Below are 12,849 nucleotides of genomic sequence, written 5' to 3'. Positions count from 1 at the left end.
TGTCCCTCAAGCCCTTTTCAAAAAACCTGAACAGCAATAAATATATAATTTTCATCTTATCCTTTCCATTCACCCTTTCAAATCTTTTTTTCTCCTCCTTCCTCATCATCTCTCCAGGAGAGCCACATAAGTGCTGATATTTCAAATGTCTGGATTGGTCAAAGCAGCCTTAGAGGATTGGTATCTGTCTGGATGATGCCGTGTGTGTGCTTTCACGTGCGCGTACAGCTTATTCACTCACAAGTACACATAGTAAATCTTTCCCTCCATCTAAAGCAAAGGGTGACGCTTCTTGACCTCTGCATTAACAGAAATAGTTTTCCTGCGGGAGAGCCATGTTATGGAGAGAGAGAGACTGCGTGTGACATTTATGGAGTCAGCTTCTGCCCAGCTCTCCGCTCTCACCCTGTTTGTGCGCTGACGGCGTTCTCCGCTCTCGCTTCATGTGCGGCGTTTGTGCGTTGAGAGGAGAGATTCTGTATATTATTCAGCTTGAGCAGGGAGGATCATCAATAATAACTAAGCGCCGTGATGGAGGCTGAAAAAAGAAGCTCTTCTCTGTCTCGGGTGGAGTACAGTGAGTGCTCATCGTTCCCTTTTTGTTTTTAACTCCTTTTTTACTCATATGAGAAGAGTTGGTTTAAGGGTTTTGATATATAGTGACCCTAGAAAGTATTTGACCAGTTAAGTCAAACATCTGAATGCCATTGCTATATATAACAAAATGTCAAACCAAGAGGATTTTATTTTAAAGAAACCAGAAACTCTTCACATTTCACATTAATAAGTTAACTGTGTGTTAACTGCAGATGGTTTGATATTCTGCCTGTGCAGTGGCAAGTGTTAATTAAGTGTCCAAATCCAAAATTCTTTCTAGAAACATTTTCCAGTATAACGTGGCTGTGATGACACTCAGGCCTCAGGGTCACAGGGAAGGTCAGTGACTGTCGCTTTGGCACTTTGAAGGACCGGCCAATCAGAATGCAGCACTTTGGCCTTTGAAGAGAGAGAGCTACAGAAGGCACTGCGTGGTAGAGAGCTCATGGCAAGATGGCCGATCCAGTTCTGCAGAAAGAGACAGTGAATTCACAGTGGAGGAAAATGACAAGTGAATACTGGAAAACACAAACATGTTTCCATATATTAACTAAGGGGGAAAATATTCAAAGACAAAAATATTCATATTTTCTTTTCCTTTTTTTTGCAGTAATATCAGAACGGAATTGGATGTTGCTTGCTAATATTAGAAACGTTATTTAAAAGATTGATGTATACAGTGTGTCTGACAGGATTGTGAATTTCTGTGGTGGGAGTTTTTTAAAGCATTTATATATATATGTGTGTGTGTGTGTGTGTGTATTTTTTTAGGAATGGCACAGGGGAATGATCATGGCACGCAATATCGTTCTGCCATCTACACCTACAGCCCTGAACAGCAAGAGCTGGCCATGAGAAGCAAGCATATGTACCAGGAGGTGCAGTAACTTGAAACACACACGCACACAAACAAATTTTCCACTGAATTCTGTTGCTTTTATAATGAGTTAATGATATTTTATAACCTCTACACCTATCCCCTTCAAACGCAACAATAGAACATTTTTTATTTTTAGATTTTCCTTAAGATTTCATTATTTATTACTACTTCTTAACATTTTATTACTACTTACTGTTTTTTATTTTACTTAGCTATCTAAACGAGGACGTATCATAGACTTTTATTGTTTTTAGATTGTACATACGCTACCAGTCAAAAGTTTTTGAACTGTACAATTTTTTATGTTTTTTAAAGTTCCTTCTGCTCACCAAGCCTGCATTTATTTAATCCAAAGTAAAATTTTTAAATATTTTTACTATTTAAAATAGCTGTTTTCTATTTGAATATATTTTAAAATGTAATTTATTCCTGTGATTTCAAAGCTGAATTTTCAGCATCATTACTCCAGTGTTCAGTGTCACATGATCCTTTAGAAATCATTTTAATATGCTGGATTTGTTGTTAAAGTAAATATTTTATTATCATCAATATTTAAAACAGTTAAGTATGTTTTTTTCAGGATTCTTTGATGAATAGAAAGATCCAAAGATCAGCATTTGTCTGAAATTAAAAAGCTTTTGTAACATTATACACTATACCATTCAAAAGCTTGGAATCAGTATAATTTTTTTTATAGAAATAAATACTTTTTGTATAAATAAATACGTAATGTTACAAAAGATTTCTATTTCAGATAAATGCTGTTCTTCTGAGCTTTCTATTCATCAAAGAAACCTGAAAAAATCTACTCAGCTGTTTTCAACATAATAATGCTAAAAAAGCAAATCAGAATATTAGAAAGATTTCTGAAGGATCATGTGACTGGAGTAATGATGCTAAAAATACAACTTTGAAATCACAGGAATAAATTACATTTTAAAATATGTTCAAATAAAAAACAGTTATTTTAAATAGCTAAAATATATCACAATATTACTGTTTTTGCTGTATTTTGGATTAAATAAATGCAGGATTGGTGGGCAGAAGAGACTTTTTTAAAAACATTTAAAATCTTATTGTTCAAGAACTTTTGACTGGTAATTTATATATTCATGGTTTATGTTACACTACCATTAAAAAAAACATTATTTTTATATTTGAATCATATTTACTATGCTTATTCATGGTTTACGTTAAACTACCATTCCAAAGTTTAGGGCTAGTAAAAGAAATTATTAAATAAAAATGACAGTAATGACATTTGTAACATTTCTATTTTTAAATAAGTCATTCTTTTGAACTTTCTATTCATCAAAGAATACTGAAAAATATGTATCACGGTTTCCACATATTCCACAACGATTTTCAACATTGATGATGACGATCACCAAAACAGCATATTGATATGATTTCTGAAGACTGAAGAACTGCTAAAAATTCAGTTTTGCCATCACAGGAATAAATGACATTTAAAATCTATTAAAATAAACATTTTAAATTGTAATAATATTTTACAGTATTATGGTTGTTACTATAGTTTTATTGTATTTTTGATCAAATAAATGCAGCCTTTGTGAACACCAAGTTCTTTCAAAAACCTAATAACACCAAAATTTTGAACGATAATGTACATAAATGCTTCACTCAGTTTAGTTCATAAAATAAATATATATGGTGATTTTCTTTTATTCCCCATCACATCTCCAGAAGCCCTCTTTTGTCTCATTCCCAACCTCTCTTACATTCTTTGCTGCTCTCAAACTGTCCACTGTCAAACGCTGACCGCCCACACCTGTCAGAAAGATGCGCTTGTGGATGCTCATGAACGCAGCTCATCTGGATGGCTAGACTGTTTTCCCTGTCAAACTAGCGTGATGCTGCTTTGTTTTGTGAGAAGCAGGAGCTTGGGTAACTATCACTGTGGTAACCCTTTGCTCCTCATGTCATCGGTCTTGCTTCTAGGGCTCAGATGTGATTTGGGGGTGAGGGGAATGAGGCGTGGGCAGGGAGGTTGGGTGACCCCTATTGGCCTTGGCCTTGTGCGCATCAAGGGGAAAGGTCAGGCTTGCGGGAGGCAGCTGTGGTTAAAGGGACGCAATCAGATCAGGGGACCGAAACGGACATGCTGTTGATGGCCTCAGTGACCCCACAAGCTTAAATGTACACACACACAGAAGGGGTTACACCCCACAGACTGCATGTCACTAAGGGTTAAACTGGGCTGGAACTAGGGCTGGGCATTAAAGCAATGATTATAATTATCGCAAATTAATTTTCCTCAATAAAACGATAACAACCCAGATAGCACATGTACATCTGCAAGATGTCTGTTAAAGATCACTTGATCTGGAAAGCAACTGCTGTGTACAAACATCTGACAGACGTCTGTAAGATGTCAGTTTTACATAGATGTAAATCATAAACATCTTAAAGATATCTAATAGACGTCTATTCGACATCTGATAAGAAACATCCTATAGACGTATTGCAAATGAGCAAACAATTAAAAAAATACATCTTGTAGATGTAAATGCAGATGTCAAATAGATGTCTCCGAGATGTACCTATGCTATCAGGGAAGAGTTCGATAAATGTATAATATACATTTAAGTGTTTACGATAAGTGTTTAATATAATATAAAACTGTTTATCCACTCAACTCCGCTCAGCTCAAAGTTTAAACAATGCTGTGAGATCCAGTGAAGTGCTTGAATTCAGCAAAGAATACAAACAACTCTGTGATTTAAACTAGTAAACATTTGAAGTGGATCAATACCTTTCATCAAAGTTGTCCTAAAACCAAAACAATACCCGTTCTTGTCTAAGGACAACTTTGATGGACTTTTTTGATCCACTTCAAATGTTGACTACTGTAGCTTAAAGAGCTACTGTAGTTTAAAGAGCAGATTAAACAGCACTGACAAATAGGAAAAATACTGTGCGCAATGATACTATCAGAAGGCTTTTTAATCTAAAAATTGCCATCATTTACCATGGATTTACTACAGTAATACTAACTGCAACTTGGTTTTGTGGCAGAAATGTGGGATATTCATATCAAATTTATTATATTTTTAATGTAGACGTATTAAATCCATTAAAGCTGTGACGGAATTAGGGATGTAATGGTATTTTCAATATCGTGATATCACGATATCAAAACTGTCTCGATCTTATCATGGTTACGTGACGATATGAAACGACACAATAGGTCTTCTGGGCAAAAAGTGATGTTTTTAAAATACATTTAAACTTCTTATTCTAACATAAAAGATCTTTAAAATTGTATTTTGGGCTATTATGCTTTGACAGTATCTGTCAAACAAACTAAAATCGAAAGCACACCGTGGCTTAATTCTTTCATCAAGTCTGTTTTCACTGCACGTTTCAGACTCGTGATCCGTTGTTCACGGCGCCTCAGAACGGATCCGCTTTTGTGAGTTTCGCACGCGTTTGGGAACGCAACGGCCACCAGTTAGGCCTTATTTTTGCCTTATTTTGAGTTTTAATTAAAACTCTACTGCCGTTTCCGTCAAAATAAAATCTTAAAAGTGCAGTATGAATTGCTGGGTGATGTAAACTGCAGTCCAAATTCAAAATATCTCTTTCAAATGTAGAAATCAGGAAAGCATTGTAATTTTCCTACTGTAGTGTAAAGCAAAAATAATATACCTATGAAGTATTAATTTTCATTTATTTAGCAGAGCAATTGTTTTACGATATATAGTTATTACTGTCATTGTTGTTATGATTATTACTATTATATTCTAATTTGTTTCGCTTACTAAAACACCAGCGTGAGTGTAATTTAGACTGAGAGAGTATATCACAAATAAGAAGAGGACTAAGTCCCCTTTAAAGTTCAGGTACAAGTCAATTCACTGATTTTCTTAGGAACATGGGTGGGAGCTCTTAATTTTGAACTCTCAAAGTTCATTAGATAGAATATTTCAAGCTTAAAATGTACAAAATTTTATTTTTTCCAATTCTTAAATTTGTCTTTTTTTATTTGTCTTCTTCATATTGCAATATTATCGTATCATGAGAGTTTGATATCGTTACATCCCTATACAGGATATAATAACAGTATTTTTTTGTGATTAAGATATAGCATGCATTTATACTAAATGTATTTAGATTACATTTTTTTTTATCATTATCTAAATGTGCTACTATGGAAAACCAGTGGTTCATTTTGATAAAACTCAAACAGTCAGAAAAATTACATTTCACCATATAAAAATGAGGTTGTTACCATTTTTACAAATGTTTTTGGTAATTAACATAAATTTACATCTGCATCCTTACTCAAGGTACTACCACTGTCAGCTTAAGCTACTGTGCATTTCTAAGAGACAAAAAAAGTAATATTATTAATATTGCAGGCTGTACTGCAAACTGAAGATACACGTCATCAAAGTCAGGCAACACAAACCTGTTTCAAGATTGGAAATAATATCACTCTTTTACATTTTTTTCTACAAATACATTTTTCTAAGATAAGGAAAAATGACTGGAAAAGTGCAAAGAATTCAAAAACGTGCAGTGTTTGTCATGTCCTGTTCATGAAGAGTAGTTTAAAAACACAATTAACTTAAAATCTGCCTTTAAACTTGAAAGAAATACAGATTTGAAATGTATCGTTATAATTATCAATATCGACTGATATGAAAAATGAAACCTTCAATTAAAAAATCAATCAATAAATAGATGTTTGGTAGGATTTTTAAAGAAGTCTAAACTGAGCAAGCTTCCATTTATTGAGTGTCTATCTGGAGTGTGTGAATATTGTACAACAGGTGATATGACATGCAACCTATTTTAAATGTGATTGTTAAAAGAGCAACACATCTCCCATACTTCATAGCCTTCCCCTGCATTTGATGCTTGTGCTTCTCTCCTGATCCTTCATTCTCTGAGGGCAGAGTGAATCTGAAGTGGTTTCGAAGAACGGCTCGGTTACATAAGCGGCAGTGATGAGATTAGACATGTTAGTCCAGAGACTTGTAAAAATACAGAGGAGCGTATGTGTGTTCGCATCCGTCATACTATGGAAAAGAACAGCTGATTGTCTGGCAGTGGAGAGTGAGAATTTGAAGAGGGACACTGAAATGGAAGACAGACGTGATGAGTGTGAAGAGATTGATGAGGCCTTTTTGAGGACACTTCCATCAGGTCAAATTCAGGTGATGAATCAGACACCGACATCACACGCAGACGGGAAATGAATTATTAGCGCCCATTGAGAGTTGCACTCCATCAGAGTCTCCCAAAACTCTGCCATCAGTGAGGGCAGTCAGGGAGAAGGAAATGCGGGAGCGGGAGAGGAAGAAACACTCTTTTAAGCGCCGTGGCTCGGGAGGGGAGGGGTGCTGTAATAAAATGTAGGAATTTGCAGAACATCAAAGAGTTTTTATTCAGTAGTGAAAGGCAGCGAGACGCAGGAAGATCGAGTAGAGGTACAATTCTGCTGCAGTGAAGCACTTTCTCTGAGGAGTTATTTTAGGGATTTGAATGGAAGTTTATGAATTTTCTTTGTTTATCTGCTCGTGTTATGCTGCAGACATCAACATTTTATTTATTTATTTTTTATGGTTATGTTTTGGGTGGTTGAGATTCATCTCTTCATGGCCTAGATTAAATAATGTTGAGAGATGGGTCTATTTTAAAGAAAACGTTGTTGCACAAATGTGATGTGAATATCAAAATTTCTAATCTAATGCAATTATGTTATTCTCTTAAGTTAGCACAATAATTTCTCAAAATAAAATTGTGACCCTGGACCACAAAACCAGTTAGAGCACAGGTATATTTGTAGCGATGGCCAACAATACATTTTATGGGTCAAAATGATCTTTTATGCCAAAAATCATTAGGATATTAAGTAAAGCTCATGTTCCATGAAGATATTTTGTAAAATTCCTAACGTAAATATATCAAAGCTTAATTTTGTATTAGCAATATGCATTGCTAACAACTTCATTTGGACAACTTTAAAGGCGATTTTCTCAATTTTTTTTTTTTTTTTTTTTTTTTTTTACTCAAAATTTCAAATTTCAGCCAAATAATGCATCCTAACAAAGTAATCCTAACAAACCACACATTAATTGTTATCTTACTCATTCATCTTTCAGATGATGTATAACTCTCAATTTAAAAAAAAAATTACCCTTATGACTGGTTTTGTGGTCCAGGGACGCAGATGTGTAAAATGTAACATTTTTATGTAAAAACATTTTTAATTAAACGAATAGAGCATATAGATGTAGCATACATTGATCATACATCCTTTTTTATTATTATATTTTCTATAGTCTTGTTTAAAAAAAAAAAAAAAAAAAAACAAGTTTCTTGTAAAATGTCACTTTCTCTTTGGCTCAGACCATTTTTTATTCTAATGAGTTCCAGGTGGATAAAATCCCATCTTTTTTTTTTGTTGCAATATCCAGTTTCATTCTGAAATATGTCAGTTTACAGAAGCAAAGTGGGTTTTGAACCGCATTTGACATTGACTTTAAGAATAAAGAAACCCAACGTGCTCTAGAAAATTTAGCTTTTGATCATTTTAAGCACATTAGCTGATTCTGATAATGAAAGGGCCGTATAATAATCCTAAACATAATCGTAACAGGCCTAAATAGACTGAATTTCCATTCAAAAATGCTATTCGCTAGTTCAGGTTCCCAAAAGCGCTCCACCAAAAAAAAAAAAAAAAAAAAAACTCTCTCCGTTCCATGTCATGTAATCTTACACACATAGACGCTCATGCTCTCACACTTTGATCTGTCTCCTCTCACAGGTCACATGACCCTCCGCTGCCTTATTCCCTCTCACAAAATGCAGGAACAGCCAAGGATGACAAAATGGATTCCTGACTATATCTTATGCACACACACACACACTCACGCATGTGTGGAAATGCACAGAACATGCAAAGATCAGCCTTGGCCTCTGCACTGTGGTTTTATACACTATGGCGTCTTGCTCTTGCATGTTTGCACTAAAGTGAATCACACATATATATAGATATATAGATATATATACATACACCTACACATGCTTTTCTGTTGGTGCAGCGGAATTATACAGCTTATGATATGTGGAAGGTGCTGTAGCTGTTAGCAGAGACTAAACAAGAAGCAATAAGGTAGCTCGCTAAGCTAAAACAACAGCCGTTTGTGGAATTTTGCAGTGTAGCGAAATTTTAATTTGTTCATAGAAAGAGCTGCGTTAATATGTATTATTTATGTTGCGATGTTAGAAGTAGGACAAGCTGTTGCAGTTAAAACATACTCAGACTGTGTTAACGTGCACATGTTCAGGTTTGTGAGTGTGTGTGTGTGGAATATATATATATTAAATATGAAATTAAATCTGATGGGAAAATAAAGGGATTTCTTCTTGCAAAACTGCTGTTAGTGAAGACTGGAAATATACTAGAAGATGGCTGGACTAATAATAACATGCATTGATGTAAGTGTGTGTGTGTGTGTGTGTGTGTGTGTGTTTGCGGATGCAGAAACACTTAGTGACATTAGTTGAGTCATCAGAGTCACATGAAGCATATTCAGATATGCAAATGCTTATGTAATATCTCTCTCTCTCTCTCTTTGCCTTGTCTCTCTGTCTCTCGCTCTTTCTGTCTCTCTTTGCTTGACTGTCCACAGAAATGTTCTCTTCCACCAGAGAGACACAGACCACTGAGCTTTGACAGCGCCAGCTTTCTGACACCATATCCATACACACATCACATTTTTTCCCAAATCATACTTCCTCTGATTTTAATACACAGTATTTAAAACAATTTGCAGTTTGAAGGTTCATAAACAAGGCTGAACAATATGGATTTTCATTTCTCCAGGCCCACTCAGGCAAATAAATTAGATTTGCACTTGACCTGCCAATATAGGCTTAGCACAAATGTTTTTATTTGTATTTTTTAAAAAATATAATTTTGTGTTAGAGTTTTTGTTTTTTCGTTTATTTGAACTAATGTGCTCTATGTGAACACAAGAAAAAAGCAGCTTTTGATCATTTTGATCATTTTAATGCATTCTGATAATGAAAAAAGCTGTATAATAGTTGTAAATGTAGTAGTAACTGGCCTAAATTGACTAAATGTATTTATTTATTATGGAAAAATGTTGCATTTCTTTTTATAATTGATAATATTTACAGTATTATTATTAAATTGCATGTAATCATAATTTTCTCAATTTATGCACACCTGGCTAAATGTTTTTTTTTTTGTGTGTGTGTGTGTGTTGGTCTTCCTGTTCACTGTAGCACATTTAACCATAAAATAATCCTTTAAGATAATTCTCATATTTTTTACCCTCTAAAAACATTATCTCACAGATAAAATTTAAAAAATAAAAAATACGGGAAATTTTGGCTTTATGTGTACCTATCTTTGTTTTATTGATGTCCGGGCTTCTTTTTGGATCTCATGCAGCCTCTTTTGTTAGATATGAAATTAGAAGCAGAGTAGCTGAAGCAGACTTTTGTCACCACCTAGTGGCTGAGATCTGAAACTACATGTATTTCAAAAAGGACAGTTGTGAATTGCTCAAAGCAAGCACAAAAGTGCTCTCCTCTTTCTTTCTGTTGTACATCCACCTCCCTCAGGTCTACATGTGAGCTTTAGAAATACTGTTTGATGTTCAAAGGTGTTTTGTTCTCTATGTTTGTACTAGAAAAACCTAAAGCTATTTTCTGCTGGAGTTTATGGATGCGGCCCCTAGAGGGAGACAGAACTTCATTCATGTCCCTTTGAAACCGTTTTGGACATTCTGTTTGGCTTTAACATCACACACGCACAAGAAAGAGCTGTTGCAGTTCAAAATGAGTTGCTTTTCCCTAGACACTGATCATATTTATCCTCTTCATATCAAAATGTGTCATCATTTACCTTTTCTTTTTCTATGTCTGTTTCTAGGCCCTGACTAAGAAAGGCCTGGGTGAGATTACCACAGAGATCCGAGAGCACACTGAATTTTACTATGCTGAAGACTATCACCAGCAATACCTGCACAAGGTGCCTAAAGGATACTGTGGGTTAAAGGGCACCGGTGTTACATGCTCTATTGGAGCAGAGAAAGACGAACTCTGACTCAGGGCACACAGACATTGTCTATTTTAAAGAGATAGTTCACCCAAAAATGAGCTTTATGTCATTGTTTATTCCCCTCATGTTGTTCCAAACCTGTATGACTTTACTTCTAAGAATTTCTTTCTGATATTCTTCTGCATATCATCATTAATTACCCTTATATCACGTCACCCTACCGCCATTTTGGAGAGTACCACAACTTGATTGTTGAATAAAGTTGTAATTTTATTTTTTTTGCGAAACAGAAAGTATTCTCGTAGCTTTATAAAATTACGGTTGAACTACTGATGTCACATGGACTATTTTGTTGATGTTCTTGGTACCTTTCTGGACCTTGAACGCGGTAGGACCCGTGCTGTCTGTGGAGGGTCAGAAAACTCTCAGATTTCACCAAAAATATCTTAATTTGTGTTCTGAAGACAAATGAAGGTCTTATGGGTTTGGAACAACATGAGGGTGAGTAAATCATTTTTGGGTGAACTCTTTTTACTTAAAATGAAAACCATCACAAAGCATTTTCATTACTTGAAATAAAATTAACTGTACTTAAATAAAATAGTAAAAAAAAAAAAAATTACATTTTATTTCAGGTAGGGTTTTTTTTGTTAAACTTGAAGTACTGAAATAACTGAAAATAAATAATATAATTTTAACAAAATTCAAAAAGAATAAAAACTAAGATGACAAAAACGCATAAAATTTGTTGCAACTTTAAGAATAAAATTAAAACAATATAAAAATAAATCTAATTTTAAATCCAATTCAAAATATTAGCAAAAATATAATAGAATGTCAGTTATATTAAAGTAGTTCTGCTGTAGTGCACCAAAGAAAATGCTCTTTTTCATACAATTACAATAAATGTGGACTGTAGCTTTTGAGCTTTAAAGGGATAGTTCACCCAAAAATGAAAATTCTGTCATTAATTACTCACCCCCACGCCTAAGACCTTTAACACAAATTAAGATATTTTTGATGAAATCTGAGAGTTTTCTTACCCTCCATAGACAGCAAGGGTCCTACCACATTCAAAGTCCAAAGGTACCAAAAACACTGACAAAACAGTCCATTTGACATCAGTGGTTCAACTGCAATTTTATGAAGCTACAAGTATACTTTTTGAATATTTTGTCGATGTTCTTGGTATCTTTCTGAATCTTGAGCTTGGTAGTATCCTCGTTGTCTATGGAGGGTCAGAGAGCTCTTGGATTTTATCAAAAATATCTTTATTTGTGTTCCGAAGACAAATGAAGGTCTTACTTGTTTGCCATGACACGAGGGTGAGTAATTAATGACAGAATTTTCATTTTTGGATGAACTATACCTTAACAAAGGAGGACCCTGTTTCTTACCCAAACAATTTGCACAGTTTGACGTGATCTGAGCTAACTTTGCGATCGTTGATTTAGTCACCATTTTGGACGTACTTCCAGGTCATAGTATCTACAATTCTGTAGTACAGTGACTATCCACTCTGGTGCGTTGGCTGACAGCCACAAATATACCTCAAAACACTAGATTGATTTGCGCTGAGGAGCTGTCCTGATGCACAAACATCGTAAAGAAGGTAATTCCGCAAATAACTGCAATTCCAGGATTTAAACAGAGATGGTGACAAAGAGGCAAAATTTACTTACTGCAGCTTTAAAAGAACACTCCACTTTTTTTGAAAATAGGCTCATTGTCCAACTCCCCTAGAGTTCAGCCGATCTCCGGGTCTGGCGGTAGCACTTTTAGCATAGCTTAGCATAGATCATTGAATCCGATTAGACTGACAGTATTTCGCTCAAAAATGACCATATATAATGATGATATTTTTTTTGTATTTAAAACTTGACTCTTCTGTATTTACATCATGTACGGAAAATGACGGACGGAAAATTAAAAGTTGCAATTTTCTAGGCTGAAATGGCTAGGAACTGTACTCTCATTCCAGCGTAAATAATCAAGGAACTTTGCTGCTGTACCATGAGTGCAGCAGGCGCAATGATATTACACAACACCTGAAAGTGACCGGTACTAAGTTTGTGTAGATGCAAAGTTGCGGCCAGCAGAGTTGCATAATATCATTGCACCTGCTGCACCCATGGTATGGCAGCAAGGTTCGTTGATTATTATGCTGAAATGAGAGTATAGTTCCTAGCCATATTGACCTGGAAGATCACAACTTAAAATTTTTCGTCCGTCTTTGTACACGATGTAACTACAGAAAAGTCAAGTTTTAAATAGAAAAAATATCAAAACTCTTTGGTCATTTTTG

The 12,849-nt window shown here is 34.9% G+C and overlaps 1 protein-coding gene across 2 annotated transcripts in view; it reads left to right on the top strand.

Moving 5' to 3' along the window:
* Positions 1-12,305, top strand: part of msrab (methionine sulfoxide reductase Ab) — a 36,137-nt gene extending 23,832 nt beyond the window's left edge. For both annotated transcript variants that reach the window (XM_051132535.1, XM_051132536.1), the window contains 2 exons: positions 1,369-1,475; positions 10,416-12,305. In XM_051132535.1, the coding sequence (XP_050988492.1) occupies positions 1,369-1,475; positions 10,416-10,589 (281 nt within the window). In that variant the 3' untranslated portion in view covers positions 10,590-12,305. The remainder of the gene's footprint in view (positions 1-1,368; positions 1,476-10,415) is intronic.
* Positions 12,306-12,849: the final 544 nt, after the last annotated feature.

This window comes from Labeo rohita, chromosome 17 (genome assembly GCF_022985175.1).
Source record: "Labeo rohita strain BAU-BD-2019 chromosome 17, IGBB_LRoh.1.0, whole genome shotgun sequence".
NCBI lineage: Eukaryota > Metazoa > Chordata > Actinopteri > Cypriniformes > Cyprinidae > Labeo > Labeo rohita.
This window is presented reverse-complemented; position numbering and strand designations above follow the sequence as displayed.